The sequence below is a fragment of the Ictalurus furcatus genome, chromosome 16 (genome assembly GCF_023375685.1).
Source record: "Ictalurus furcatus strain D&B chromosome 16, Billie_1.0, whole genome shotgun sequence".
Classification (NCBI taxonomy): Eukaryota; Metazoa; Chordata; class Actinopteri; order Siluriformes; family Ictaluridae; genus Ictalurus; species Ictalurus furcatus.
Genome location: NC_071270.1, coordinates 19,193,706 through 19,219,279, shown reverse-complemented (window position 1 = coordinate 19,219,279; position 25,574 = coordinate 19,193,706). Strand labels below are relative to the sequence as shown.

The window sequence follows — 25,574 nt, the reverse complement described above, 5'->3', positions numbered from 1 at the left end:
GCGCTGCTCTCACTGAATCCTACCTTACATATATTACAAGTTATATCTTGTTCTGCTAGAGACTTTAACCAAATCTATCAGTTAAAACGTGGAAAGAATTTATAGTTGAGGTGTTAAATAAAACAATAACAGCCACTTAGGTAAGCATTTCCCAATCCATATGTTCTGTTGCATCACAATCAAGAACGTTAAATAATTCATCCTGGTGTGCCGAGCATCTGGGAAAACCCTGACATTCATTTTCAATCACATAAAAACATTTTGTTGGTCCAGTTTAATCATATTTCAAATGGTAAAAGCTGCTTTAACAACAGCTATAAGAGCACATAAAATACTGAAAAGATTACCATGTTTATTTAATATACAATTATCATGAAATCTATATTTGTTTCTAAATTTCACATTTACATACAGAAGATTATCAATACATACATATAACAGGGGTTCCACTGAGGTTTATTCCCAATATACATACATATATATGTATACATTTACAATCATGTTTGGTTTGCATGGAATACACTGGTGAAAAATACCTTTCACAACAATTACCTTAAGGCAGACATTTCATCTACAGCTTAATGAGAAGGAAAAATAAAATGCACATTTTTGGTAACCAACGATATGTGAAAAATAGAACTTTTCGTTTCATTACATTTTACTTTCGATCGTGATAATATTCAAAAGGTGTTGTTTAGTTAATGATCAGGATGAATTCAAAATAGACTAGGATGAAATGGATCTAATATGAGCGTACACATCTGGTTTACATTCAAATATACAAGATATGAGAAATAAATTCTTCAGGAGAGTACAGTCGAGATCATACTACATGGTAAATCAGTCATGTCTGCGATAGTATCGAATAGACGAGTGTGTTTAAAAGGTCAGATTGTACTACCGCTAAACTACTGTTAAAATAAGTTTTCTCTCAGTCAGGAATCATTAAGTGATGGTGCTATCTTATCACTGTTTCAGTGAAATTCAAGGTTTGGTCGGTTTCGTGGAATCAAGCATAATTTTGTGGTCTTTTAACACAGTCGTTGACGAGTTTTGCATTACTGGTGTTGGAGAACATGGCTACATTTTGCCTTCATGGTGCTCTTCTTGAACAGTCTGCTTGGTAAGCTTGTGCACGTGTACGGCTCCACTCTGAGTTTCCTCCGAGTTGGTTTGTTTTGGCGTGATATGGACATGACTGTCACTGAACGATGCCTGATGTGCTTTAGTGACACTTATGTGAGGACGGGTGAGTTGTGATGAGACTCTACAGCATCCTGTCCAGGCTTGAGTGTGGGTGGATAGACTGTCCTCCTGGTAGGTTGAGTTGAGTTGAGCTTTACAGGATGTTGGGGGAGAGGAGACCAGGATGCTAATGGAAGTGTGTTCTGCAGTGTTGGGTTTAGCGGGTATGTTGCGCTCTCTACACCGCGGAGGTGTGCTCTGCTGTAACGCTTTGTCTCCAGCGGCAACGTGCTGAACAGCGTCGGCTCTGCTCGATCGGGCCGCTCTGGACGGAGAGCTTCCGCTGGCTGGGAAGAATAAATTACATACAGAATTACTGGCCTCCTTCATTAATAACATTAATAATGAGCAGACCATACATGCATACACAAGCACACACACCACATGTGCAATACTTGCATTGTACTGTATTATACAAGCTGACTGCCTTCTCACCTCATTAAATACGAGTTCACCATTGCCACAATGATTCAAGCACAATTTTTTTAGCATTTAAAAAAACCCCAAAGAATATATTATGCTCCAACATTTTTCTGTGTGTGTGTGTGTGTGTGTGTGTGTGTGTGTGTGTGTGTGTGTCCGTGTGTGTCCAGATACTGCCACATTACTTCTGGGGTCCTGCTACATCATCATCATCCCAGAAGCAGGTAAGGCAGCAGAAAGGTATTCTTTCTATACATTTATTGTGGTGTTTGTTGGTTATTTTGGCCTTGGCCAGCCTGACGATAGGACCTGTGACTGTAAATATCCTTACTTCTCCCAATATATCTCAGAAACAAAATGGGTTTTTGTTATGCTCAGAAATTCAAATCAGAATTTACATCAGAAAGAGTTGGGTGCTTAGCTGTAACTATATTAGCATTTTTGTTGTCCATCGTGCCTATTAATTATTATTATTCATACATGCCTGATGAATATGTGCGCTCTGGTGACCTCTTTCCCACAGCCTGAGTGAAAGGACACGGTAAAACTTTTGCAGGAGTGTACGTGTTTAAAGGAACTTTCTTTCCTTGAGCAGCTGAGTGACAAACAACGAACACAGAATTTAAAACGGTGGTAAAATAGGAATCTCAAAAGCAAAAGCATTTTCAAAACAACCTTATTCATAACATTTTTAAAAGATATACATAGGGTTGCATATTGTCCTTCCTTTACCTGGTGAGCACAAGGACATTTCCAGCAGGGAATCATGAGAGGTGGCAATAGAGGCGAGGAAGTCGTCGACTTGTTTAAGGGACAGTGAGTTGTGGAGGGTCTCCAGCGGGCAGATGGAGGGAACCATGGAGTATAACTCAAAGCCTTAAATGAAATACAACAGACACTTATTAAGCGTTCCTAACGCTGGCAGTTAAGCTGAAGTGAGCATAAGCATTCAGCACATCCAGGCACACACACACACAAATATGGAGTTCCAGTTCCTTAGAGAATGACAGAGCAACAGCACCATCAAACGTGAGTTTGAGGCGGGCAGAATGGAAGCAGATGGCTCACACAGAGTACAACTCACTAGAAGCTCTACCTACCACAACATCATCAGCCAGGATGATGCGACAGAGTGAGAATGATGGTCTACTTACCTTACATGCACTTTTTTCTTTTTTTTTTTTAAATCTCAGATACTATATAGTACACCATTTGAGTCTTGATTAAATCAATAATCTTAGAAGCAAACTATCCGTCCAAATGTGATTAATTATGCTTAAAGCAAATATTTAGGCCTAAGTTCATATACCTATCATTAAAAAGGCACCAAGATAGGGGTAACAAAACAAGTACAGATTCACATCACGATTTTTTCATCGATATGGATCACAATGATAGTTCCTTTTTCTTTGCAACTAAATTTACGCCAACACCTACACCAATAAGACATCACAATATCCGTAAATTAAGCTCGTTTTATCAGTGAATATATCGGTCCACAACTGCAGGAGCTGGAGTATCTTTGTTGAAATATGCAAAAGGCCTTTAAAAAAAAAAAGAAAAATCTGTTTAAATTTTTAAAAAAAATAAGAACATTGTAGTTACTCCCAGACCAAACTACCTGATGCCTTCCAGAAATGCTCATTTAGATTATTATGCCATTTTATGACCGCTCACTATTGTAAGATAGACTACAAGTGTGCATCTGGACCAACAAAAAGTGGCAAAGCAGACAGTCAGATTAAAATCTTTCGGGACAAACAGGTCACAGTGATTAACACGGGAGCCTATTGGACATGACAGGGTGTTTACCACGTGTTTACCAGGGTGAAGTTTAAATGGCTTGTTTATAGTAAGCCAAGCTCGTTAGAAAATATCATGGGAAGGTACAAACAAAAATAACTGCAGGAGCGAGTGACGTTTGCTGTGTTATCATTTTGGGATATCGCATAAAACAAATGCTGGAAGGAAACACCTGATGCGAATAAAATCTCCAAAATGTGCATTACAATGGAAACACATTTACAGAATCAATTCCTCTATCCGCTTAAAAAAAAAGTCCTGTGACTCTGCCTCAACAAATTTGATAACTGGCTCAGAAAAGTAAACTGGAGTGCGGTGGGTCGGCATAACTGGACTAACCAGCGGACCAATCTCGTTGCACAGTATCTCAAGTGTTGTTTTTGTCATTCTGAAATGCATGAGCCAAAGTCGGTCATCGAAATGATTTGGTATAATTGCGCTAGTTTCCCAGGAAGAGGTGATTTTATTCTCTTGAACACATGGGATGGATTTATTCGCAAATGTTTTATGCAATACTCCAATTTTTCACATAAGTTAAATTCACAACTTGGATGGAAACATAGCTACTGGTCATAGGGTATCTGCGAGAGTGGGTGGGATTGGTCAAACTTTCTGTGGGACCAGATGGGATAGGACAAGAGTTACTGTGAGAGAAGGGTTCAGTTGGGTTCAGTTAAGTGTGTCTGCGGGAGTGGGTGGGACTGGGCAGGAGTGACTATGGGAGTGGGGAGGATTGTGCAAGGGTATCTGTGGGAGCGGACAGCATTGGACAAGAGTGTCTGCAAGAGCGTGTGGGATTGCTCAAGAGTATTTTCAGGAAGGGTGGGATTGGTCAGGAGTGTCTGCAAAAGCAGCTGGGATTGGTCAAGAGTGTCTGTGACAGTGGGTGGGAATGATCAAACTTTTTGCTGGTAGGCATGAAAAAAAAAAAACACCCAGTTTCACGCAAATGACTAAAATAGACCTGTTTTACCCGATTCATCTTTATAACAGACCAAGGGCACTGCATTTATTGGAATATATTGATGGTGGTTCATATACAGCAAATGTTACAAATCTAATATAGAAACATCTGAAGACATCTGACTGAAATGTATTTTGAATATAAAATGCCTTTTTAATAAAAGTTAAAGTTTTTAATTAAAAGTTATTTATAGAAAGCACAAGTAAAACTGACAGCATGACAGTTTTTGCTAAATGTAATCTTGCACTTTTAATGTATTTATAGCACCATACTGTTTGGGGATTTCATGTTAAATCAGTTACTTAAAATTTGGAGAACTGTTGACATCACTGTAGACTTTTGCGTAACGAGTGTAACTGTATATACAATTAAATGTTTAATCACTCACCTAAGATGTACATGATGGAATGTTTATCAGAACTTTAATGGTGAAATAAAACAGGATAAATGTGTTGCTAAAGCACACAAATGTTACACTACTGCTACAAAACATGAACAAATGGGTCGGGAATTTGGTAAATGTCAAAACTTTTTTGACTAAAACCCAAAAATAAGGGAGCTGACTTCTACAAGACGTCAAGAATCTGAACCAAAAAACAATAAACATCAAACAATATGCAAATGGGTAAATTAAACATAATTAACACTTACCACAGAACATACTGGGAAACACTGACCCATTTAGAAAAGCAGATTAAAAACAAACAAAACAACAACAAACAAACAAAAAAAGAATAAAAGTGATATTCCCAAAATACACAAATTTCTAGAACTGTATAAACACCTACAATCACAAAGGACATTTAATAAATGCTAAACTTGCTCAATTATGCCTACTTATGATCTACAATCGGAGTTTATTTGTCACTTTTTTCTTCTGGTGTGTTGAGATTTAATATTGCAGAATAATGCAGAAATTATAAACCAAAGCCAGGGCTACATACACTCACTGTTCACTTTATTAGGAACACCTGTACACCTGCACATTTATGCAATTATCTAAACAGCCAATTGCAGGCGATTGCTGGCTGATTGGATAACTGCATATCAAAGTGACACACACACACACACACACACACACACACAAATATGTACACACACACCTATGTTACTATATCAATAGAAGCAGAAAGCGTCACCCTTCAACAACGGCCTCACACATGCTATATATCTAGGAAATACTGACCGACAAAATGAGTTCATTTCTATTCGAGTGACATAACACTGGATTATTCAACTTCCACAAATTTAAAATCACATAGTATCATGTTTAATGACTGCTCCAAATAAACAAGAAGTTTGAGCCATTTTCAACTAGATAAAATACAGTGCCCTCCACTAATATTGGCACCCTTGGTAAATATGAGCAAAGAAGGCTGTGAAAAATTGTCTTTATTGTTTAACCTTTTGATCTTTTGTTTAAAAAAAAAAAATCACAAAAATACTCTGCTCTCATGGATATCAAACAATTGCAAACAACATAGGCTTCTCAAAAAATATCTTCAGTGTAATATCACAGTGTAAAGTGCTTTGTAGAACTGCTAAAGTTAAAGTGATATAAGTGCACACCATTTATCATTTGGGGTCAGAAAGTCTCCAAAACTACAATCTGAAATCACCTACAACATCACAAGGGTGATGAGTTTTCAGAAAAAAGCCTCTACTCTCATCCAAAAACAAACTCAAGCGTCTTCAGTTTGCCAGACACTACTGGAACTTCAAATCGGATCGAGTTCTACGGTCAGATGAAACCAAAATAGAGCTTTTTGGCAATAAACACCAGAGGTGGTTTTCTGCCAGAGGACCTGGACATTTTGTTAGGATACATGGCATCATGCACTATCAAATATCAACAGATATTAAATGAAAACCTGACTGGCTGTGCCAGAAAGCTTATAATGGGCCCTGGTCGGATCTTCCAGCAGGACAATGATCCGAAACATACATCAAAATCAACACAAAAATGTTCCTGACTTGAAACCCATAGAAAACCTGTTGGGTGAACTGAAGAGGAGAATCCACCAGCATGGACCTCAAAATTTCAAGTACCTGGATGGATTCTGTATGGAGGAACGGTCTCAGATCCCTTGCCATGTATTCTCCAACCTCATCAGGCATTATAGGAGAAGACTCAGAGCTGTTATCTTGGCAAAGGGAGATAACACAAAGTATTGACTAAAAGGGTGCCAATAATTGTTGCACACCTATATTTAACAATATTTTTTTGATAAACCTGTGTTGTGTTTGCAATTGTTTGATATCCATGACAGCAGAATATTTTTGTGATTTTTTTAAAACAAAAGTTCAAAAGGTTCAACAATAAAGATAATATTTCACAGGCTTCTTTGCTCATATTTACCAAGGGTGCCAATATTACTGGAGGGCACTGTATGTGTGGTGGCCTGGGAAAACTTCACCTGGTCAAATTTTCAGATTTTATTCTACATATAGTTCTCAAACTACAGGCTTTCTGTATCTTTTGTATGCACCTCAACCACAAAGTCTAGCATTTTAATGTCACTTAAATGTCATTTAAATATTTTATTTTGAGTCCACAGAAAGATGTGCTGCCTGCCTCCACATTTATAACCTAACTGACTAATGGAAAAACACCACTACTGACAATTTAAAAAAAAAAAAAAAAAAAGATAAGTTTACAAATCAGCATCATCCCCATCAGGCTCGGTCTCATCATCTGAGATAAAAGTTACTTGCAACATTTAAACATGCATCTCATTGTTGTCTCTTCATGCTAATGCTGGTGCTGACACAATTGCTGATTCATTCACTCAGTTCTGTTGGTTTAATTTCCTTTTTATTAATGTCTTATTAATAGCTCATTTAAACATGCTGTGGTCTCATCTGTACAGAGCATGTAAGCGCTCTTCTCTGTTTTGATGATGTGATGGTGGAGGAGCATCGGAGAGATTTTGAGAGTTGGTACCTGATTATAAACTGAATAGATTGGGTTTAATGTCCATTTGGCTATGCAAGATTTTAGACAGTTTGTTAAACTGGCTCATTACCTGACAGGAAGGTTAGAAAAATAAATTAACGACTCCAGTTTGGTCAAAATACGATTTTTTTGGCCATTTTCCAGAATTCAGCCACAGCAACATCTGACAAGTTTTCCCAGGCCGGCTCACATTTAGGAGAACTGAGTGAAAGGGACTGAAAAAAATCACATGGTCTCTGAAGTTCTGGACAAGCATTTTAGCCAGAAAAGGTCATGGCTGCATTCCATGTGCACTGCTCTGGAGTTAGTGGAGGAATTGAAAGAAGTCTATATCCAGAACAAAATAATGGGGATGATGGGAAGGAGGATGTACTGGGAATTAACAAAAGCAAACATACCATTGGTTGGGTGTCGCGCAAATGAGATAGAAAATCTTTTAACAGCACAACCACGCGTGGCCTCTGAGAAAGAGAAACACAGGTACCTGAAATGTACAACAGCTAACAGAAAAAGGGCTTAGAAAAGGGCAGGAAAAAAGCAACAGGACATGCAGGAGAGAAAGGGAAGGAAATAAGAGGAGTGTTCGTTTTAGTGAGTTAGACGTGTTGGGATTCTGTCAGGCAGATTGCTGTGAAAAAATTTGATACTGTCCCAATCACTTTGGTTATCAGCTTTTCAAAATAGCAGCCGGATGTTATGAGGGTCCATGTGTATGTACATGTGGAGCATTTAGAAAAGAATACCCATGTATCCCATGGATGGTGTCATGAATACAAATTCCACCCAAACCATGTCAGACTTATCCATCCGCCCTTATCCATCTTATCTCTTTACTGATATTTAAGCCCTTCGTTTTATTTACAGCTTATTATTCATTTGTCTAGACAGAAATGTGGCAATTCAATTCCACAGTCCAAAGAAAAGGAAGGAAATAAGCCTGGATTTCGAGGTACCTCTACACAAATACTATTTCCACTGGCCAAATACATGAACAGACAAGACAAGGGTTAAAAATCCAAACACCACAGTCAGTAAGTTTACATGGACAACAATAATCCGATATTAACCCGATTAAGACAATACTCTGATTAGGAAACTACCATGTAAACAACAATTTTTTATTACCATAATCCGATTAAAGTCATACTTGAAGTAAACACAAATCGAATTAAGACATGTGGAGTATTCCTGTTTTAGTCGCATTATCGAAGTGTATTTCAGACATATAACCACCTTATTCACACTATTAACGTCGTGTGGGAGTTTTCACCGCATTTTGAGACAGGATACGATCACACACGGCAGTGCTCAACCGTTTGACCGCAAACAAGAGCGCACGGCTGCGTACCAAACCGCGTACTTACCTACTATATAGTAGGCGGAATACATGTATCTCGGCTACTAAATAGTATGCAAGTACGCGGTTTGGGACGCAGCCCACGGCTTCAAAAAGTCGTCTATTTGCGCGTCTATTGCACATGACAAATAATTAACCGTACTTGAAGCTTTCGTAAAAATTAAAAATAAAAACACCCAAAACTGTATACGTCCCATAACGAAAACGAACGGTATGTTGATACATGAAATTCTGGAGGGACGTCGGACGGCGTGGCGCGAGGACGTAATGACGTGTGCCGTTACTCGAACTATGTTCTATAACATGTAAAACAGGAACATGAAAGGAGTATTCTAAAAGCGACTCATGTAAACACCTTAATCAGAATATTGTCTTATTCAGAATAAGGTCAATAATTCAATTACTGCTGTCCATGTAAACACAGTCAATGTGTGCTTTTTTAATCCAATTCCAAAGTCATCTTAATGACAAGATCCACAAATTAGACATGCTGAGTATGTATATAAAGAGATAATGTGTGTGTTATAGTGTATAATGCCATAACAAGAACAGGTAACTGAGCAGTAAACTTTTGCAATAACCACAAGATCAGGACCAACTTATGAGACAAAATCCAAAATCAAGATGTAGTCTTTACTGTCAAGAATGCTATAAAGATAAAAATTATTTAAATATCTGCCGTAACACATTTACATTTATGGCATTTGACAGATGCCCTTATCCTAACTCACTGATGTCCAATGTCCTAGCCACTGAGCTACCACTTACCACACACACACACACACACACACACACACACACACACACACACTTTGGTGCAGCCTCTCTTTCCCAGTAATATCAATGCAAACACTTTAATCTACAGATAACACTAACTCCTAGTGCAAATGTGTATTTGTACTCCTAATACAAATTAGAATATACAGTAACTAGGCCTCAACACAGTAGCTTGTTATTTAACTCAACTCGGTAATACTGTTCTCATGACCTTCAAAATTAGGACAAAAAAGGTCTGTCATTCTGGCTTTACTTTTTGGAGATATCTTTTGGTGTGACCTTTAGCTCTCAACTGCTAAGCTGGGTATTTGAAAATGCATCCCGTCTCAGTTTTAGGTCACTTTTTGATATAAGAATCTGCTAAATAAAATAAATGTACATCATGTAGAATTTGTCAAGTGAAGTACTGAAAGCTAAATTACTACTCTTATGAGTTTAGTACAGATCTAAGTAAACATGTTTACGTCTGAATTGTACTACATTATATTTAACGTGGTTATACAATTTAAAAGAATGAATAACATCGATGAACAAATAAATAAAAATTCCAACGAAATCACAAAAACACAACTAATATTTAAAAAAAACAAAAAAAACAACAACAACAAAAATAAATACACAATAAGGTCTTGAACACAACACGAAAAAAGGGAGCTTCCAGGATTCCTTACAAGAGGGGATGAGGGTTCATCTACTTTTTTTTTTTTTTTTTTTTTTTTTTTAAACAAAGATGTGTGCGCATGTTTGCACATACCATCTAAGAAGGCAGAAGAGGTCAGCTTTTTACGGTGTGTGCGAGCATAATCTTGTAGGTTAGGGGCGCTGGAGGAGCCTCCCAGCACCATGGTGCTAAACAGGCCAGCACAATGAGACCCTGATGGGAGTTAGAGAAGATACATACAGCAGTCGTGTGTTCCAGGAGCCACACCTTGCAACGCATGCAGCATGCACGTCTAGGAGATTCTTGCCACAGAAAGACTTGTGCAGCCTCATTGAAAACATCCCATAATGACAGTAATGTCGTTTGCCTTGCTCACAACAAACAGGTTTACGCTGAACAGTTGTGCTTACTATAATTTGTATTCATCATCAGCACAAAGCATCATTTTTGTACTGATATAGAAAAATACTGACAATACTACATAGTTTAAATCACAAAACCTAGCAATATCTTACAAAAAAATTAAATACTCCCTTAGAATGTATAGACAGTAAGACTGCTATGAACATCTCCTAGAATACACGTAAAAGAGAGTGATGCACTACAATGAACATTCCTAGCCAAAACCAAAATTCAGGACATACTGGGCTGAAAAATAAAGATTTTTTTTTTATTGATTTATTTTGCCTCAATGAAAATTCAGTCCTTTCAACAGGACTAAAATGAGCTGACGATAATAAAAACATTATTGTCGTTATCTAAAATCATTTAATTGTGTTCTACTAATTTACTGTTTGGCTTACAATAACATTTTTTCATACTGCCTCAGTAAAGTGTCAGATTTCATACTTTACTTTTTTTTTTGTCAAAATGTAGCTTTTTTTCCTCTTGTGCCAGAACTGCCATTTTGGATAATTTTCCATTTATCTCTAGAGATTATTATTATTTAACCCTTGTGTTCAGTCAAAATCCATCCTTCCATCCATCCATTTTCTGTACCGCTTATCCTACACATGGTCGCAGGGAGCCTGGAGACTATCCCAGGGAAGAAACCCCTGAAGCATGGGGAGAACATGCAAACTCCGCATACACAGGGTGGAGGCGGGAATTGAACCCCCAACCCGAGAGGTGCGAGGCAAATGTGCTAACCACTAAGCCACTGTGAACCCCAGTCTGAGCCAAAATGACCCATTTTAAATTTTTGCTTAAACTGGAACCATACTGGCTTTTGGATTTTTTCCCCTCCCCAACATAAAACTTAATGTGCTTGGCTCATTTTCTAGATGTGGAAAAAGACTAATTTACTTTTCTACAATACCCCCTACATATTTATATTACACAGGCAATGTTCAATGAGAATAAAACAGATTACAAAAAGTGGTAAAATATCAGTGGACACCAGCTGTGTATCCGCAGGCAGGAGAAATGTTTTCGTGATTGTTTTTTTTTTTTTAACTCCTCCCCTAAAATGTTGATGTATTCAAGGTTACTCATTTCAAATATTATTACCGGTCTCAGCTGCCCAAATTCAATATAACCATAAACAGTACATTCATTGCTAAGAAGAAAACGGAACACAAGGGTTAAAACATATCCTCCTAATGCAGGTAAATGTGAATGAGCTGGACTCTTCCTAAAACAATAAATGTTTAATAATGTAAAGCAAGAACGCACTTCTTGTTATCTACAGGAGGCTGAGGTCATGTCCTGCTCTCACAGCCTGAAACTGAGCCATTTCAACAGAAGGCAAAACTGAAGAGTTGACTTGCCCTCCACCAAAACTTCAATTTCACCGCTGCCTCTTAGGCAATAAACATACACAAAGGACATTACCAGCATGTATGAGAGAAACTGAGTCAGCACTGTTTTAGACAGTTGTGTGGCAAAAATCTTGATCTAGAAGGATGTTCAGATTCAGATTATGCCAATTTGGATTATTACGTTAAATTCCACATCACACCTTTAGTAATTAATCATTGGGTGCCAGAGGATCAGCAGAGAGCAGCCTGCATAAAGGAGGCACTCTAAAGGTGCCAGAAGAGGCACAAAGCCATGACACAGAGCGAAGGGTTGAAATGGAAAGACACAATATTACTCCATGGCTTCACTTATTATTTCTTGAGGAAACATGACATGAACAACAATATGACGATCACACAATACACGACATTAAGCCAGAAGAAATAAATAACAATGTATTACTTTAATAGCAAAGCACATTTAGAGCATCATATTTAAGACGTTTAAGTAACTGACTACTTCAAGGTACTGGATTGTTTTGTTTTTTTATAGTGAAAAGACACAGCTTACCTATTCCAGTGGTGAGCTTCTGATCTGTGTGTAGCCTGCCTGGCCTTGCGTGACTGTTGTTCTCCGAAAGAACCTGAGAGACCCCAAAAACAAACATTAGCCGTCCAATCAAACTAACAAACGGAAAGGAGATAACAGACTCTAGACACCCTGAAACCTTTGGTATGTAAGAAATAGGGCTTTTCCAGATAGACAGGTGTTAATAGGCCGCAATACAAATGTTAGTACAGGCAACGAGGACAACAGAAAGACAAGATGGAAATGAAATGGGATCGTGCAACATCCCCATGGCCAGAGAGTCCATTCCGTGCGAGACATTCAAGATATTGAGATACAGGATGAAGCACGAGACAAAGGTGAGATCGGAGATGCAGAGGGGAATGATGATAGACATGGCAACAGTTTGCAGAGATTCCACAAATCAACACGGCACAACTCGAACCAAATAGGCACCTGTGGTTGAAAAAAGAAAAGAAAAAAAAAAAGGAAGGAGGGGGAGGTTTTATGTTTCTGTTGTTCTGTTTCGTGCAAAACCAAGGCTTGGAATGGCTGGATCCTCTCTGATCGGACAGGGGAAATAGGAGAGAAGCGAGTACAGGATCCAAGGGACTGGAAAAATGACAGCTGGAGGTGGGATGGTGGAAAGAAGACAAAATGGAGGGCTATCAAGCTGCACTTACACCTGCCATGGCTTACCTGAAGCTCAGAGAAACCTCTGAGCAGTAAACAAAAACCTTAAATCTGCTTAACTGTAATGATAAACTTCCATAAATTCAGATTAAAATATAATTATTTATTCTGATTTATTCACTGTTCTTAGATATTTTAGCTTATTTAATATATTTCTTCTACTACTACTACTACTACTAATAATAATAATAATAATAATGTCAATAACAACAACAATAATAATAATAGTAATAAATTAGTATTATTATTCAGTCCCTTCAGGAGTTTGCGATTTTGTGATCGCAGAAATTAATGCAAAATCAAGGAAACACTGCAATATTTGCAGGAGCTTGCAATTTTTCAAAATTACCGCAGATTTTGGCCAAGACATGTGACATCATCACAACGTGCATTTAGCCAAAGCCCCCTTCGATTCATGTGCATCGAAGGAGTACAGCTAAAAGCTGTCACTGTGAAAGGTGTCACTGTGGAAAAACCGTGAAAAACATTTTTGTGCAACTGAAATTTCACCAATTCAAGTAGTTTTCTGCAAAAAAGCACAAAAAACTCTACAAGTTGCAAAAATAAATAAATAAATAAATAAATCCCCAAGAAAAACTGACATCCTGTATGGACTGATTATTATTATTATTATTATTATTATTATATTATACAGGTATTATTGACTACAGCTATTAATATATTTTATTACAATGCTATGTGGTACTTGTTGTTTTCAAACGGAAAGTGTCACACGTTAAAAAGACGTTATGCAAAAGTTATGCAAAACTTTACAGAAGACAATCATGATTTATAGCCCACATATACACATATTACAGATGATCATAACAACCATTTACACAAAACCCAAACTACACACTACTAATAATAAAGCCCAAGACCGAAACATAAAGAATGTAGAGTTGTCACATTTGTCATACTCTATTTCTCACAAGATGGGGATGTAAAAACCCAAAGTGCATTGTGGAAGGATGATGTGACATGAGCTCCACACGCCCTACTTCTTCAGTCATATTCTTATTTTCCTTGGACAATAATGATAGGAAAAGTATTAGGATATTGCTACATATCTCCTGGTGCAGGAGAGTAACAAAAAAGCAATAAACGTGCCAAAGCAGTGATGGACTTCAGCTTTGGAAAAGGCAAGAGCTGGGAGACTGGAGGGGGGAGGAAAACATCCAACCAAAAGATTAAAAACCACAAATCTTACTGAAACCCAAAGGAAGGGAAGAAAATTCTTGGACACTGAAATGGAGCAGGTTGCAAAGGACAACTAATGAGAATCAGCAGATGAATGAAAAGAGCTACCAAGATAAATATGCCTCTACGGTGGATAATCACAAAACTCAATACGGGTTTTCTTCCACAGTGCCTCAGCAGAATGTAACTGCTCTAGGAGGAAGCAGAGAGCAGAAGCCAAATATAGAAAAGGCTGACGCGCCAACAAACAGGAGAATGTTGCAGATAAGGTGGCACTCTAGGGTTGCCTTTAAAAGCACTGTTAAGAAAGGACGCTAATGGGAAAACATGTTACAGCAAAGCAAACATAAACCATTTCACAAAATAGTCACACCTTTTTAAAAAAAAAAAAAAAAAAAAAAACCTCAAAATGCATGTGGCCATGACAATGCAAGACTTGTTTCAAGCATTAGAACTGAGTGCATTAGACTGAAGGACCAGAGGCTTCAGGGTCAACTGTACAGCGAGATGGATGATCTGTGGCAATGACCTGCAGGCAACAATTCAAATGACTAAACAAGCCAGGTTTCGGTGTTGCACCACACATGATGGGAGAGGGGAGGGAGAACAAGGGGAACAAAATTATAAACATGCAACTTTGACTCCAAATCTTCCGCTGTTAGTCGACACTATAGGAGTTCATGAAACGGAATGAGTCTTAGAAGTTGGTTATTCAGGCGCCACAAGTAAGGCCTCCCTTCTCTTGAATTCCTCTTTAGATGGAATGAAAAAAAGGCAAAAAGAAAAAGAAAAAATGGTTTAAGAAAAAAAAAAAAAAAGAACTCTCTTTTGATTGATCTGCTGATTAGATGTCCTTGCTGACTGCCGCCAGGTTTCTCTGGTGCGCATGAACAAGGAGTTAGCGATTGTGAAGAATGAATTAAATTTGTAAAAACCTGTTGCCATGAGCCAAAAATACTGGATGTGAAAGCCAGTGATTTGGGGGAGACAGGGGAGGAAGTTATTTGGTCCCCTGATCTGCGTCTTCGACGCCCAGTACCAACACCACAGGTGTAATGTATCCAGGTACCAATAGACTCAGGGCTAGACACACTCAGGGGGCTTTCTTCCTGGAAGTGAGAGAGGGGGCAGAAACAGCACAGTCATGCAACGTTAACAACAGTCTAGCTACGAGTCCCATCAACATTCACAACATACGCCCTTTGTTCTGTATGGAAAAAAACAAACGAACAAAACAGAAAACACGTTGCACTCATACTTTGCCAGAAGAGGTCTTGATAAAGTCTGTCTGCAATGGGGACTAAAAAGACAACAACAAAAAAAAAATAAACAAAGGAATAAATAAAAGTTTAACTGGGCAGAAAAAATACTGACAGTTAACAAACGGTACATTTGCCAATCAATAATCATAACTGGTTTGGATCCTAGTCCTCAGTTGTTAGTAATTTCTAAAATCTATATATTATTAGAACGAGAGCTTAATCATAAGTCAGATACAGAAACACAAAAAACACAGATCACCACCTTACAAAAATGACAATTATACCCTGAACTTAAAATAGAAGACTTAGCTAGTACTACAACTTCCTTTAAGGCATACAACATACACTACATTATTTTAGTTGTAACACACAGCAGTGACCTCTCAGTTTGAGTAATAATACAATTTATCAATACGCAATCATTCAAAATTATTTTCTATGATTTTTACCTTTTTCTAATTAAAAGAAAACATGCTACAGCATTCAACAGTCCTATTTTGTGTTTCTTTGCAGACAGAATAGGTTTTTGTTCACGTGATAGCACGCTGTTCAGACAGTATAGCATCACTTTGGTTATAGCCTGGCCTTCTAACCTTTCAGGATATTAGCAGCAAAAGGACCGTGCTTACATGACGTGTACACATTGCAGAGAGTGTAATAAATATATAAAACTCTTAAAAAAAAAAACAGCAGATAAAACAGCATTTGATGCACAGAGGCACTATTCCGAAATGTATTCTTACATATTACGACTAACATTACAGAAAAAAACTGTAAGGTAATTTCACAAAAAATATGCACTCGGCATAAAACATTATTTATCAGACAAATCATTTTACCAGTACACCCAACAATTTAACACAACACATACGTTTTCAGTAAAATCATGATTCGCGCAAGCACTGTTAAATCCATTACAACTGAAGATCACCTGAAAAGTTTCAACAGACGAAATAAATAAATAAAAGTACGGAAAGACAAACTCAGAAATCGAACGAGTCAAACAGCACTTACTTCTACAGAGCCGATCTTTTTGGATCGTGGAAGAGGAGACTTCCTGTGAATGTAGATGGGGTCGGACACCATGGGTCGGAACATGACGAGGGCTCGATCTGGCTCGTCCCGCTTTAAATTACTCGGCTCCTCGTCGCTGTCGTTCTGCAACTTCTTTTTGGGGCCTTCGTTCTGAGACCAAAGTGTCACAAGGTTATGGCTGCAACATTAAGCCACTTTATCGGTCATCTACACAGACTTATTCATCCCTTTTGGAAGTACTCTGTATATGATTTACAAATATGAAGATACATGTTAAATAATTGAGTTTAAGTGAGAGTACTGCATGTTTTGGTGTTTCGGTTCAATTAAGGCATTTAATGGCATTTGCCAGAGCCACATCAACCTTCAGTTCTCACCTGGTGTCCCACTGAAGCTAAGCAGGGTTGAGCCTGGCCAGTACCTGGATGGTAGACCTCCTGGGGAAAACTAAGGTTGGTGCTGGAAGTGGTATTAGTGAGGCCAGCAGGGGGCGCTCACTCTGAGGTCTGTGTGGGGCCTAATGCCCCAGTATAGTGACGGAGACACTATACTGTAAAAACAGCACCGTCTTTTGGATGAGACCCTAGACCGAGGTCCTGACTCTCTGTGGTCATTAAAAATCACAGGACACTTCTTGTAAAGAGTAGGGGTATAACCCCGGTGTCCTGGCGAAATTCCCCCATTTCCCTTATCTATCATGGCCCCCTAATAATCTCCATCCCTGAATTGGCTACATCACTCTCTTCTCCTCTCCACTAATAGCAGGTGTGTGGTGGGAGGCACTATGGCTGCCGTCATATCATCTAGGTGGATGCTACACACAGGTGGTGGTTGAGGAGACCCCCCCAGTGTAAAGCACTTTGAGTGTCTAGAAAAGCACTATATAAAATGTAACTGTAAAATTTAATGTGATGATATAATCAACTGCACAGTACCAGAAGTGTTTCATCCTGAATACAGAAGCTATGTGTGAGCTCTAAAATTTCTTTGCTTGATCTCTTTGAAACCTTTTTTTTTTTTTTTAGCCACATTACATCACATGAAAGCCAGAGCTGGAATGTTTTAACAGCTCAGTTGCTGCATTGTTTGCAGACTCAGCCAGACTGAAAGCATCAAGCTGTCAGTCAGTTGTATCTAACCTCTCTGGATGCTGGTCTGTAGCCAAATCCTGATGGCAGGTTTTTGTCCTCTTCACAGCCTTTTGCTCCTGGACTGAAATGCAGTTCCACATGAAAACGCTCCTCTGAAGATGGATCCTGAAATGACACAGCAGCCATTATGTAAAACATAACATCACCCAAAGCAGGAGCTCCACGCTGGCCTCATGAAAGCATGCGGACTGCAGCGTTACCTTATTGGGATCCTCATACAGCATGATCACAATCTGGGTCATGTAGTTAAGCTCACTGACCACTCTCATGTAGTCCATGGCCCTCTTCCACTGCTCATCTTTGGTCTCCTGCAAAAACATTCACCACAAGCAGCTGACATGAAAATGAAAATAGCAAAACTAAACATAGGTCTGAAACATAACTGGCTTTTATGTTCACAAGGTATAGTGTAAAGCTCGTAGAGAAAAGTACATTCATGGAGATGGTAGTATAAGATGGCTTACATCACAGAGAGCTCCATAGCGTAGGATGGAGAGGAGAGAGTGCACATGACTCTCACTGGTAAAGTAGAGCCTGGTGCGGACGTGACGCTCCGGAGACATGACTCCTCTGGAATAACTGAAAACAGACCGCAGTGACTCAGAGACACTCTGACAGAAAAACTTGAACGGTTCTTTGTGTACAATCGTTCAGTCTATCAAATGAATCAATCAATTTAAAAAATCAATGCATTTGACTAAACAAATCCAACTGGAAATGTTATACTTTACACTACCAGTCAAAAGTTTAGACACTCATTCATTATTTTATTTTTCCCCCCACATTTTACAATAATAATAAAGTCATCAAAAATCTGGAATAATAACAAATGGAACTATGGGAATTATGTTGTGATAAAAAAAAATCCAAAATAAATCAAAGTAATTTAATATTTTAGCATCTTCAAAATAGACTCCCTTTTTGCCTAGAATTTCCAGACATGTATTCTTGGCATTTTCTCAACTGATTTCTTGAGGAATTTCCCTGAGATGCTTTTTAAACAGTATTAAAGGAGTTCCCACCTACGCCGGACTCTTATTGGCTGCTTTTCGGAATATTTCGCTCCAAGTCATCCGTTTAAAAAAAATATTTTTTGTAAATAAAATGTTAGTTTTCTAATGAAAGAAATGAACATGTTGGCACAATGATATTTTTATGAGAAACATTTCAGTCAACTGTCTCCAAACTTTTGACTGGTAGTACATGTGAGCAACATTTGTTTTTACTCGTGCCAATATTGCACAAGATCCAAATGACTAATATATTCAATATTGTCTCCAATTTTTTTTTGATAATGCTCAGAGCTCTTTGCGCTTCCATGCTTGAACAAGAACCCATATATACCTTTTTTAAATCCTTTAAAATGAGTAAAGAAAATAAGTACACCCCGGCTATAGCTTACACTGGGTGAAGTTTGTTGACTGTGTCATCATCCTGCGTTCTCTGGAGGTCGGAGCGGATTTTGCGAATCAGCGGTGTGCAGTAGCCTTTGGCAATGTCCAGTTTCTCAGCTTGAGCAATACCATATTCCTAGCAAAAAGAATTTACAGTTCTACTGCAGTACTAACTAAACAGATCCCACCTCATTACTTTGGGCCTAGTCCATATATAAACATAGCTAATTTCAAAAATGTATTTATTTTCTTATTTAAATTATTACGATGGCATTTTCGACCATTTCAAAAGTAAACAAAACACTCCAAATTAGCCTAATCTGAAAAAGGTTGTTTTCATATTGTAGGAGGAAACGAAGCTTTTTAAAATGTATATAATCGTCATGTGATGTCCGAAATTGCAAGATGCTGTTTTCTGGATGAAGTATTTTACTTTCTTGCTGGACTGCTTTATATAGTATACAAGTGATGAAGTCATTTTCGAGTTTTACTGTAGATGGGAATCTTTTGAGAAACAAACTATTATACCTATTACAACTAAGAAAATCTAGTGTGGTCGAAATATAAAAACAGCATTTTAAAAATGGCTCGTATTAGTGCGTAACTCCGTCATGCACAGGTATCACCTATGACATGTTCACCTAACCTGTGGAATGACGATGTCAGCCAGCGCTTTAGACAGCCTGTAGATCTCCATGGTGTTATCCAGCTTAAGCGAGCTGTTGTGCTGCACGTCGTATTTGATGCAGTCGTAGATGTCTGGGATCTTACTGATGTTGTAGCGTCCATTTTTCATCTTGAAGTCCTTCTCCAGTTTGGACCAGCGACGCAGCATCAGCTCCAGAGTCTCGCTGTGGTACAGCTGGATGTCTGCATGAGAAAGAGTGAGAGAGACAGAGCTATAGCACTAGCTGGATGAGAACTGAAAGCTTTCTTTTCCCTTGTTGTTCTGGCTTTGTACCTGCTGACTTGGGGTCCTCCATCCTCTGTCTGATCTGCAGCGTAAGGTTTTGGATGAGGGAATAAACTTTATCGCACGTCTTTACTGGGTTCTTGATCATCTGCATGGACTTCACTAGTGATGTACTCGTAGTGGGAGCCAGCTATCAAAAGAAGAATTACACAAAAAAAATTTTAAATGCAAACAGGGCAATGAGTGGTTTGAAATAGGGATAGAAAAAATATTTTTAAAAGGTTGAGAAGTAGTATCAGTTCGGAAAAGTACAAATACAGAATGATTGAAAATACAGAGAACTGAATTTTGACAAATCAATGAAGTCAACTACATTACAGAGAATAAAGAGAAGTAAAATGTACTTTCTCAAGGTTGTGCTGCAGCTACACCAGTGAAAAAAACACTGAATTTTTTATTTTTTTAAAAAACAAACAAAAACCTTCACCAAACTAAAGCTCCAGGGCAAATATGTCCTTGGAGCTCACAAATCACTGTGCTGTTTTCTCAACAAAAAAAACCCACTTTAAGCTTTGACTGTCTTGCTTGGTGAAAAATGCTACCTTCTACCTACTCTGTTTAAAACGCCTGTCATTTTGAAACAGTCCCAAACCTTTTCATAGTCTTCGGGAGTGAAGTCTCTGTCTTTCTGCAGGATCTCGTGGAGTCGAGCTTTAACTCGCTGTTGGCAGCTGCTCAAAGAGTCGCTGTCGCTGTCCAGCAGACCGTTCATGTTGGCACTTTTCACCATCTGCACCAGGATAGGGGTCAGCTCACCCTCCAGTGCCAAGAGACCCTGCAGAAACAAAAATAATTTGTGGATGTGAGCGACATCAAAAAAGCACAATGCTCTTACCAGTCCATAGCCTAGCTTATGATCTATGAGTGAGTCAAATTTAAAGCTTACTTACCTTTTTTGTTGCATTGTTTATTGCAAATAGGGGTCACAAAAGTGTATAGTTTTTCTACATAATCCTATTTTCATTCAATGCAAGTGTTCCAGCTCTTAATGAATGTCCAAACTCCTCTAAAAATTCTACTTTATGGTGCAATTTGAAAACTTTATGGTTTTCATTTGTCTTACCATCCTAGATTAGATAAATTATTAGCAGTAATAAAAATTTTAAATATTGCTTTAATTCTGAGGAGGTTGTTTGCCCTCACTGCAGCTTTTGCAGTTAAACTGTAATGTCACATTCAACCTGTTTGGTGAAGAGGTAAGAGGTGTATTTTCAAGCACTCCTCTGTGTCCAACAGTGCTACAGTACCTTGGCAAAAGCGGCTGCAGTCATCTGAACCCGGCCCTCATCAGAAGCGTAGATCTTCAGGTCATGTCGATATGTGCTGTGCAGACGCAACAGGCCACAGCCAGGAAAACCTGCGTAGTCACCTGAGGGATATGCAGCCACATTTTTATTCTGAACAAAGACAATCCTTTGAAGAAGCATAACTGGTCAATCTAATGCAGCTCTGAAAATTGCAGAAAGAGCTTTAGATAAAACTTGGGCAATGGAAAAGGAAACGTGTTAAAGTAAAAAAGAAATCTGCTCACAGAACACTTGACAGAAAGACAGGGAATTGCTTAATATGCTTACAGCAATGAAGCAGAGATTCAGCAGACTGCCTGTTTAATCAGCTGTGTTTGAGGCACTGGGATTACTCCATTGGTTTATTTCACAACAGTCTACTTGCAAACCCTTTGGAGAAGCTGTTTTCCCTCAAACATTAATTTATCTTTTAGCCAAAGGAAGAGGTTATATAGTAAGTATTAGAGAAGTGAGACATGTTGTGGTTTTCCTGTAGATGTACCTTGTCCACCAGGGTACATGCACCTAAAAGCTCGACCCAGTTCCTCTGCTTGTACCCTGCCTGCTGGAGTCAACTCCCCACCCCATTTCAGCACCAGTAGTAAGGATGGGTCATCCCTCCGAACATCTGAAACACATATACATACACAGTTGTGAGAATTGCTAAAATATTAGAAGACACCGACATCCATTTGACACACTCAAATAAGTTTATGTATACATGAAATTATGGGCAATACAGAAAAGTCTTACCTTCCTCTTCACTAGATGTTTTTGGGCAGCCGTGCGGGAGATATGTTAATTGGACCTTGCGATTAATACCTGAAAAATGGCCATACCTGAAACGAGACAGGGGAACTTGTGTTGGTTTTATATATACACACACATACATACACGCACACACACACACACACGCGCGCATACTATAGTCGTGTTTCCAGTAATCGAGTCCAGAAGTAATCACAAATCATTACGTAACCATAGTAACCAGCTGTAAGGATGTTTAAGCACCAGGAAAGGATCTGTGTCAGGTTAAAGACCAACCCAAGTTCAAGCACCACATTTGGTCCACAGCTCAAAGAGGCCAATCATGGTTATGGAGAACTCCACTTACATCTCAAGGACCGTTTTCAGCTGCTCAAGTTTGGCTTTGCTTTCTTCAATTTCCGTATCATTATTCTGCCCTAGTTCAACCAACAGCTGTCTGGCGATGTCTAAAACTTCCTGTTGTGATAAAACATGAAGTAATATTCATAAACTGCGTCAGGCAATATAGATATCCATATGCAACCTGATAATGGAACCTTTCATTAAAAGTAATCAATGAAAACGTCTTTACCTGAAGTTGCTTTGGCTTTTTTAGTTTCAGCTTTCCACTTTTATACCCTTCGTATTTTTCAAAGAGGTCAAAGAATCTGAAAGAGACACACACAATGACCCATGTACAAGTAGCTTGAACCATTTCACTCCATAGCAGTACGGGGGAGTTATTTTTCAATTCTGAAAAATTGCACTCGCTGAGAATAAGCAGCAAACGTAACATCAGCTCCAACAATCTCAGCATGCACTTGAGGATTACAGCAAGAAACAGGACCTGTACTGCATCAGTGAATTTTATAGTTCTTGGTCGATGATGATGATTCAAAACAGAGCTTAAGGAGATAAACACAGAGCACAAGCAGTGCAGTACCTTTGATGTCGAACCTCCATTTTCATCTTCTGCTTGGGAGTTCTGTCTCCATGTCGGATCACAGCAATCACACACCTCAGCTCCATCCTATTAAACATGACATACAGAAGTTATAAAGAAATAAAACAACCCAGAACTTGTGGTGTTTATAGCAGAGCAAGGTAAAAATAAAAAATACAACACTGCTTTTAATATACTTGGCAACAGTTAAGTAAGGAATAAAACATGACAGGGTGGTTTATCATTTTCCAGAAAATCCTAAAGTGTTTCAATCCAACAGCAATTTGTTGATGATAGCATATTTTAAAAAAAACAACAGTTCATACTTTTTATCCGTTAAATGTTAATGTTGAGGAACATGTCCTCAAAACAAGTTAGTTCCTGTTATCGTTCACACTATAGCAGCTAAAAATAGTTGTTCTGTCACTTTCTCTGGACTTTAATAAGACAGGTAAAATCTTGCTTGGCTTGTTACAGTTACAGAGCACAAAGTCAGAGCGCAAAGCACAAAGTCTCAGTCCTTAGACTTTTCTGTACAACTGTTTTATTTCTAGCGATCACAAAGACCTGACACTGGAGGCTTCTTCCATAATATGCTAAAGCGTAATCATACAACCAGAAAAATATCTGCTATAGAAGCTGTTACTATATAGCTTTTATTATAGAAACTATATAATGGTAGAACAAGCTCGTTAATATAACTCTATGATTGGTCTTGCAGCCTGAATTACTGCCGGAAATGTCAATCAAACTTTCTGACCACAAGATTTGAGAATTCAACAGTACCCTAGTATAACAGTTAATAATCAATTGTCAATAAAGGACGTACATTGTCCCGGAGGTGGTGGGAACTATGGGAATGTCTTCTGCTTCCAGAGGGATGGACCATGGAATCTGGAACTGAGGCGCTAGCTCTCGCATGATGATATTCCTGAGAAAACAGAGAGAGATTACATGGCAAATCCTTGTATTCGTGTGAACTATTCATACTGTTCAGAAAATCGTGAGAGCGTATTTGAGGTACAATATATAATTATCCAACTGTTCTTTGGATGAGCTAATTGTAGTGGCCTGCCCCAGATTTCATGGCTTCACACCTGATTAGTTCAGAAACCCATCACAGATCTGACCCTCATTAACCTTACCTAATTGCAGCCAGGATCTGATTAAAATGGCATACAAGTCTGATGTAATGTTTGTACTGAATGAAATTCGGTGCATCAGCACCAAATGTTTTTTTCTAATTCTTGTCTGTGATTATCGTATATCTTTCAAGCGAGAGTTAGCTAGCGTGAGCCTCTAGATTATTTTAATTACCTCTAACTACGTGTGAGCCCTGCCTCAGGTCAGAGGTGTAAATGATCTTAGAGATAGAAAAAAACAGCATGTACGGGACCCATACAGAGCTAGGGACCGTTCACAGTTTAGGGTCAGTGTTTACAAATTAGAAAAGATTTCGCCTGGTGTACAAGGTCCAAACATTAACGAGTTGGAAGGCAAAAGCTAATAAACCTGTATCAGCCCCCTGCAGACTCTAACATCAGCGAACTTAAATAAGATGTTACTTAAAACCAGCACCCTGTGGCTTCATTGAAAACAATTAGAGTTCCATGGAGTGCTCTGTACAGAGAGAGAAAGAAAGCAAAAGGCCTTTTCTTTGCTGTCGTGTTTGATATACAGTACAAGCCAGGTTAACTGTCTACACGAACACAGCATTCACTCATTAGATAGTACTGTTTTATGACTGAGAGAGAGAGAGAGAGAGAGAGACAGAGAGAGAAATTCCTCAGCTCACCACATAGTGGACATAATGAAGGGGGAAAAAAAGATATGCTGCATAAAAATGTTACATACCCCAGAATTTTTGCACAGTCATCATAATATTTCATGGAATTCTTCACAAAGCTGAAGCCATTCACGTCACAGACGTATGATTGGCCGTTAGCACGAAGAAGGTCAAACCCACACACTGTTTGCTGTCAATAAAGAAAACAAAAAGAGTGAGAACATCACTGTTTATAGTACCACAAGGGCGACTAGTCAAGGTAGGTTCAGTGACATTGAGTGACATTTTCCCAGGCAATATTGTCCTTTAAAATACGGTTCTGTACAAGCTTTATGTAAAATTCATTCAATTATTCAGGATTTTTGTTACATGTGTACATAATACATTGCTCATGACAGATCTAAATCTCTGTTTGAATCGTATACTTCTGCTCAATCAGTGCACTTCTGGTAGATGTTTTGAATTTTTATGCAGCTTCAACCGGTACTGTGTTCTATCTAGCAGACGTTGCCAATAAAAAGGAAGATGGGTTTGTTCAGGAAAAACATGCCGGGCAGTTTGACAGCCACGGTGAAAACACAATGACAGAGAAGCACTGTGAATGTCCGAAC

At 38.5% G+C, this 25,574-nt stretch overlaps 1 protein-coding gene across 7 annotated transcripts in view; it reads right to left on the bottom strand.

Annotated features, from left to right (window-relative positions):
- Positions 1-332: 332 nt before the first annotated feature.
- The window catches only part of ppip5k2 (diphosphoinositol pentakisphosphate kinase 2), a 44,225-nt gene continuing 18,983 nt past the window's right edge, over positions 333-25,574 (bottom strand). Inside the window, exons 9-31 of one of the 7 annotated variants that reach the window (XM_053644889.1) lie at positions 25,032-25,153; positions 24,007-24,108; positions 23,178-23,264; positions 22,827-22,902; positions 22,602-22,711; positions 22,241-22,326; positions 21,990-22,115; positions 21,449-21,570; positions 20,794-20,976; positions 20,190-20,331; positions 19,875-20,098; positions 19,237-19,364; positions 18,299-18,413; positions 18,035-18,142; positions 17,823-17,939; positions 16,663-16,833; positions 15,322-15,495; positions 12,497-12,569; positions 10,280-10,399; positions 7,790-7,852; positions 2,401-2,544; positions 2,149-2,263; positions 333-1,528 (exon numbers count right to left, since the gene is read on the bottom strand). In XM_053644889.1, the coding sequence (XP_053500864.1) occupies positions 1,081-1,528; positions 2,149-2,263; positions 2,401-2,544; positions 7,790-7,852; positions 10,280-10,399; positions 12,497-12,569; positions 15,322-15,495; positions 16,663-16,833; positions 17,823-17,939; positions 18,035-18,142; positions 18,299-18,413; positions 19,237-19,364; positions 19,875-20,098; positions 20,190-20,331; positions 20,794-20,976; positions 21,449-21,570; positions 21,990-22,115; positions 22,241-22,326; positions 22,602-22,711; positions 22,827-22,902; positions 23,178-23,264; positions 24,007-24,108; positions 25,032-25,153 (3,156 nt within the window). In that variant the 3' untranslated portion in view covers positions 333-1,080. The remainder of the gene's footprint in view (positions 1,529-2,148; positions 2,264-2,400; positions 2,545-7,789; positions 7,853-10,279; positions 10,400-12,496; positions 12,570-15,321; positions 15,496-16,662; positions 16,834-17,822; positions 17,940-18,034; positions 18,143-18,298; positions 18,414-19,236; positions 19,365-19,874; positions 20,099-20,189; positions 20,332-20,793; positions 20,977-21,448; positions 21,571-21,989; positions 22,116-22,240; positions 22,327-22,601; positions 22,712-22,826; positions 22,903-23,177; positions 23,265-24,006; positions 24,109-25,031; positions 25,154-25,574) is intronic. The other 6 variants (XM_053644882.1, XM_053644884.1, XM_053644886.1 and 3 more) reach the window with 6 other exon arrangements.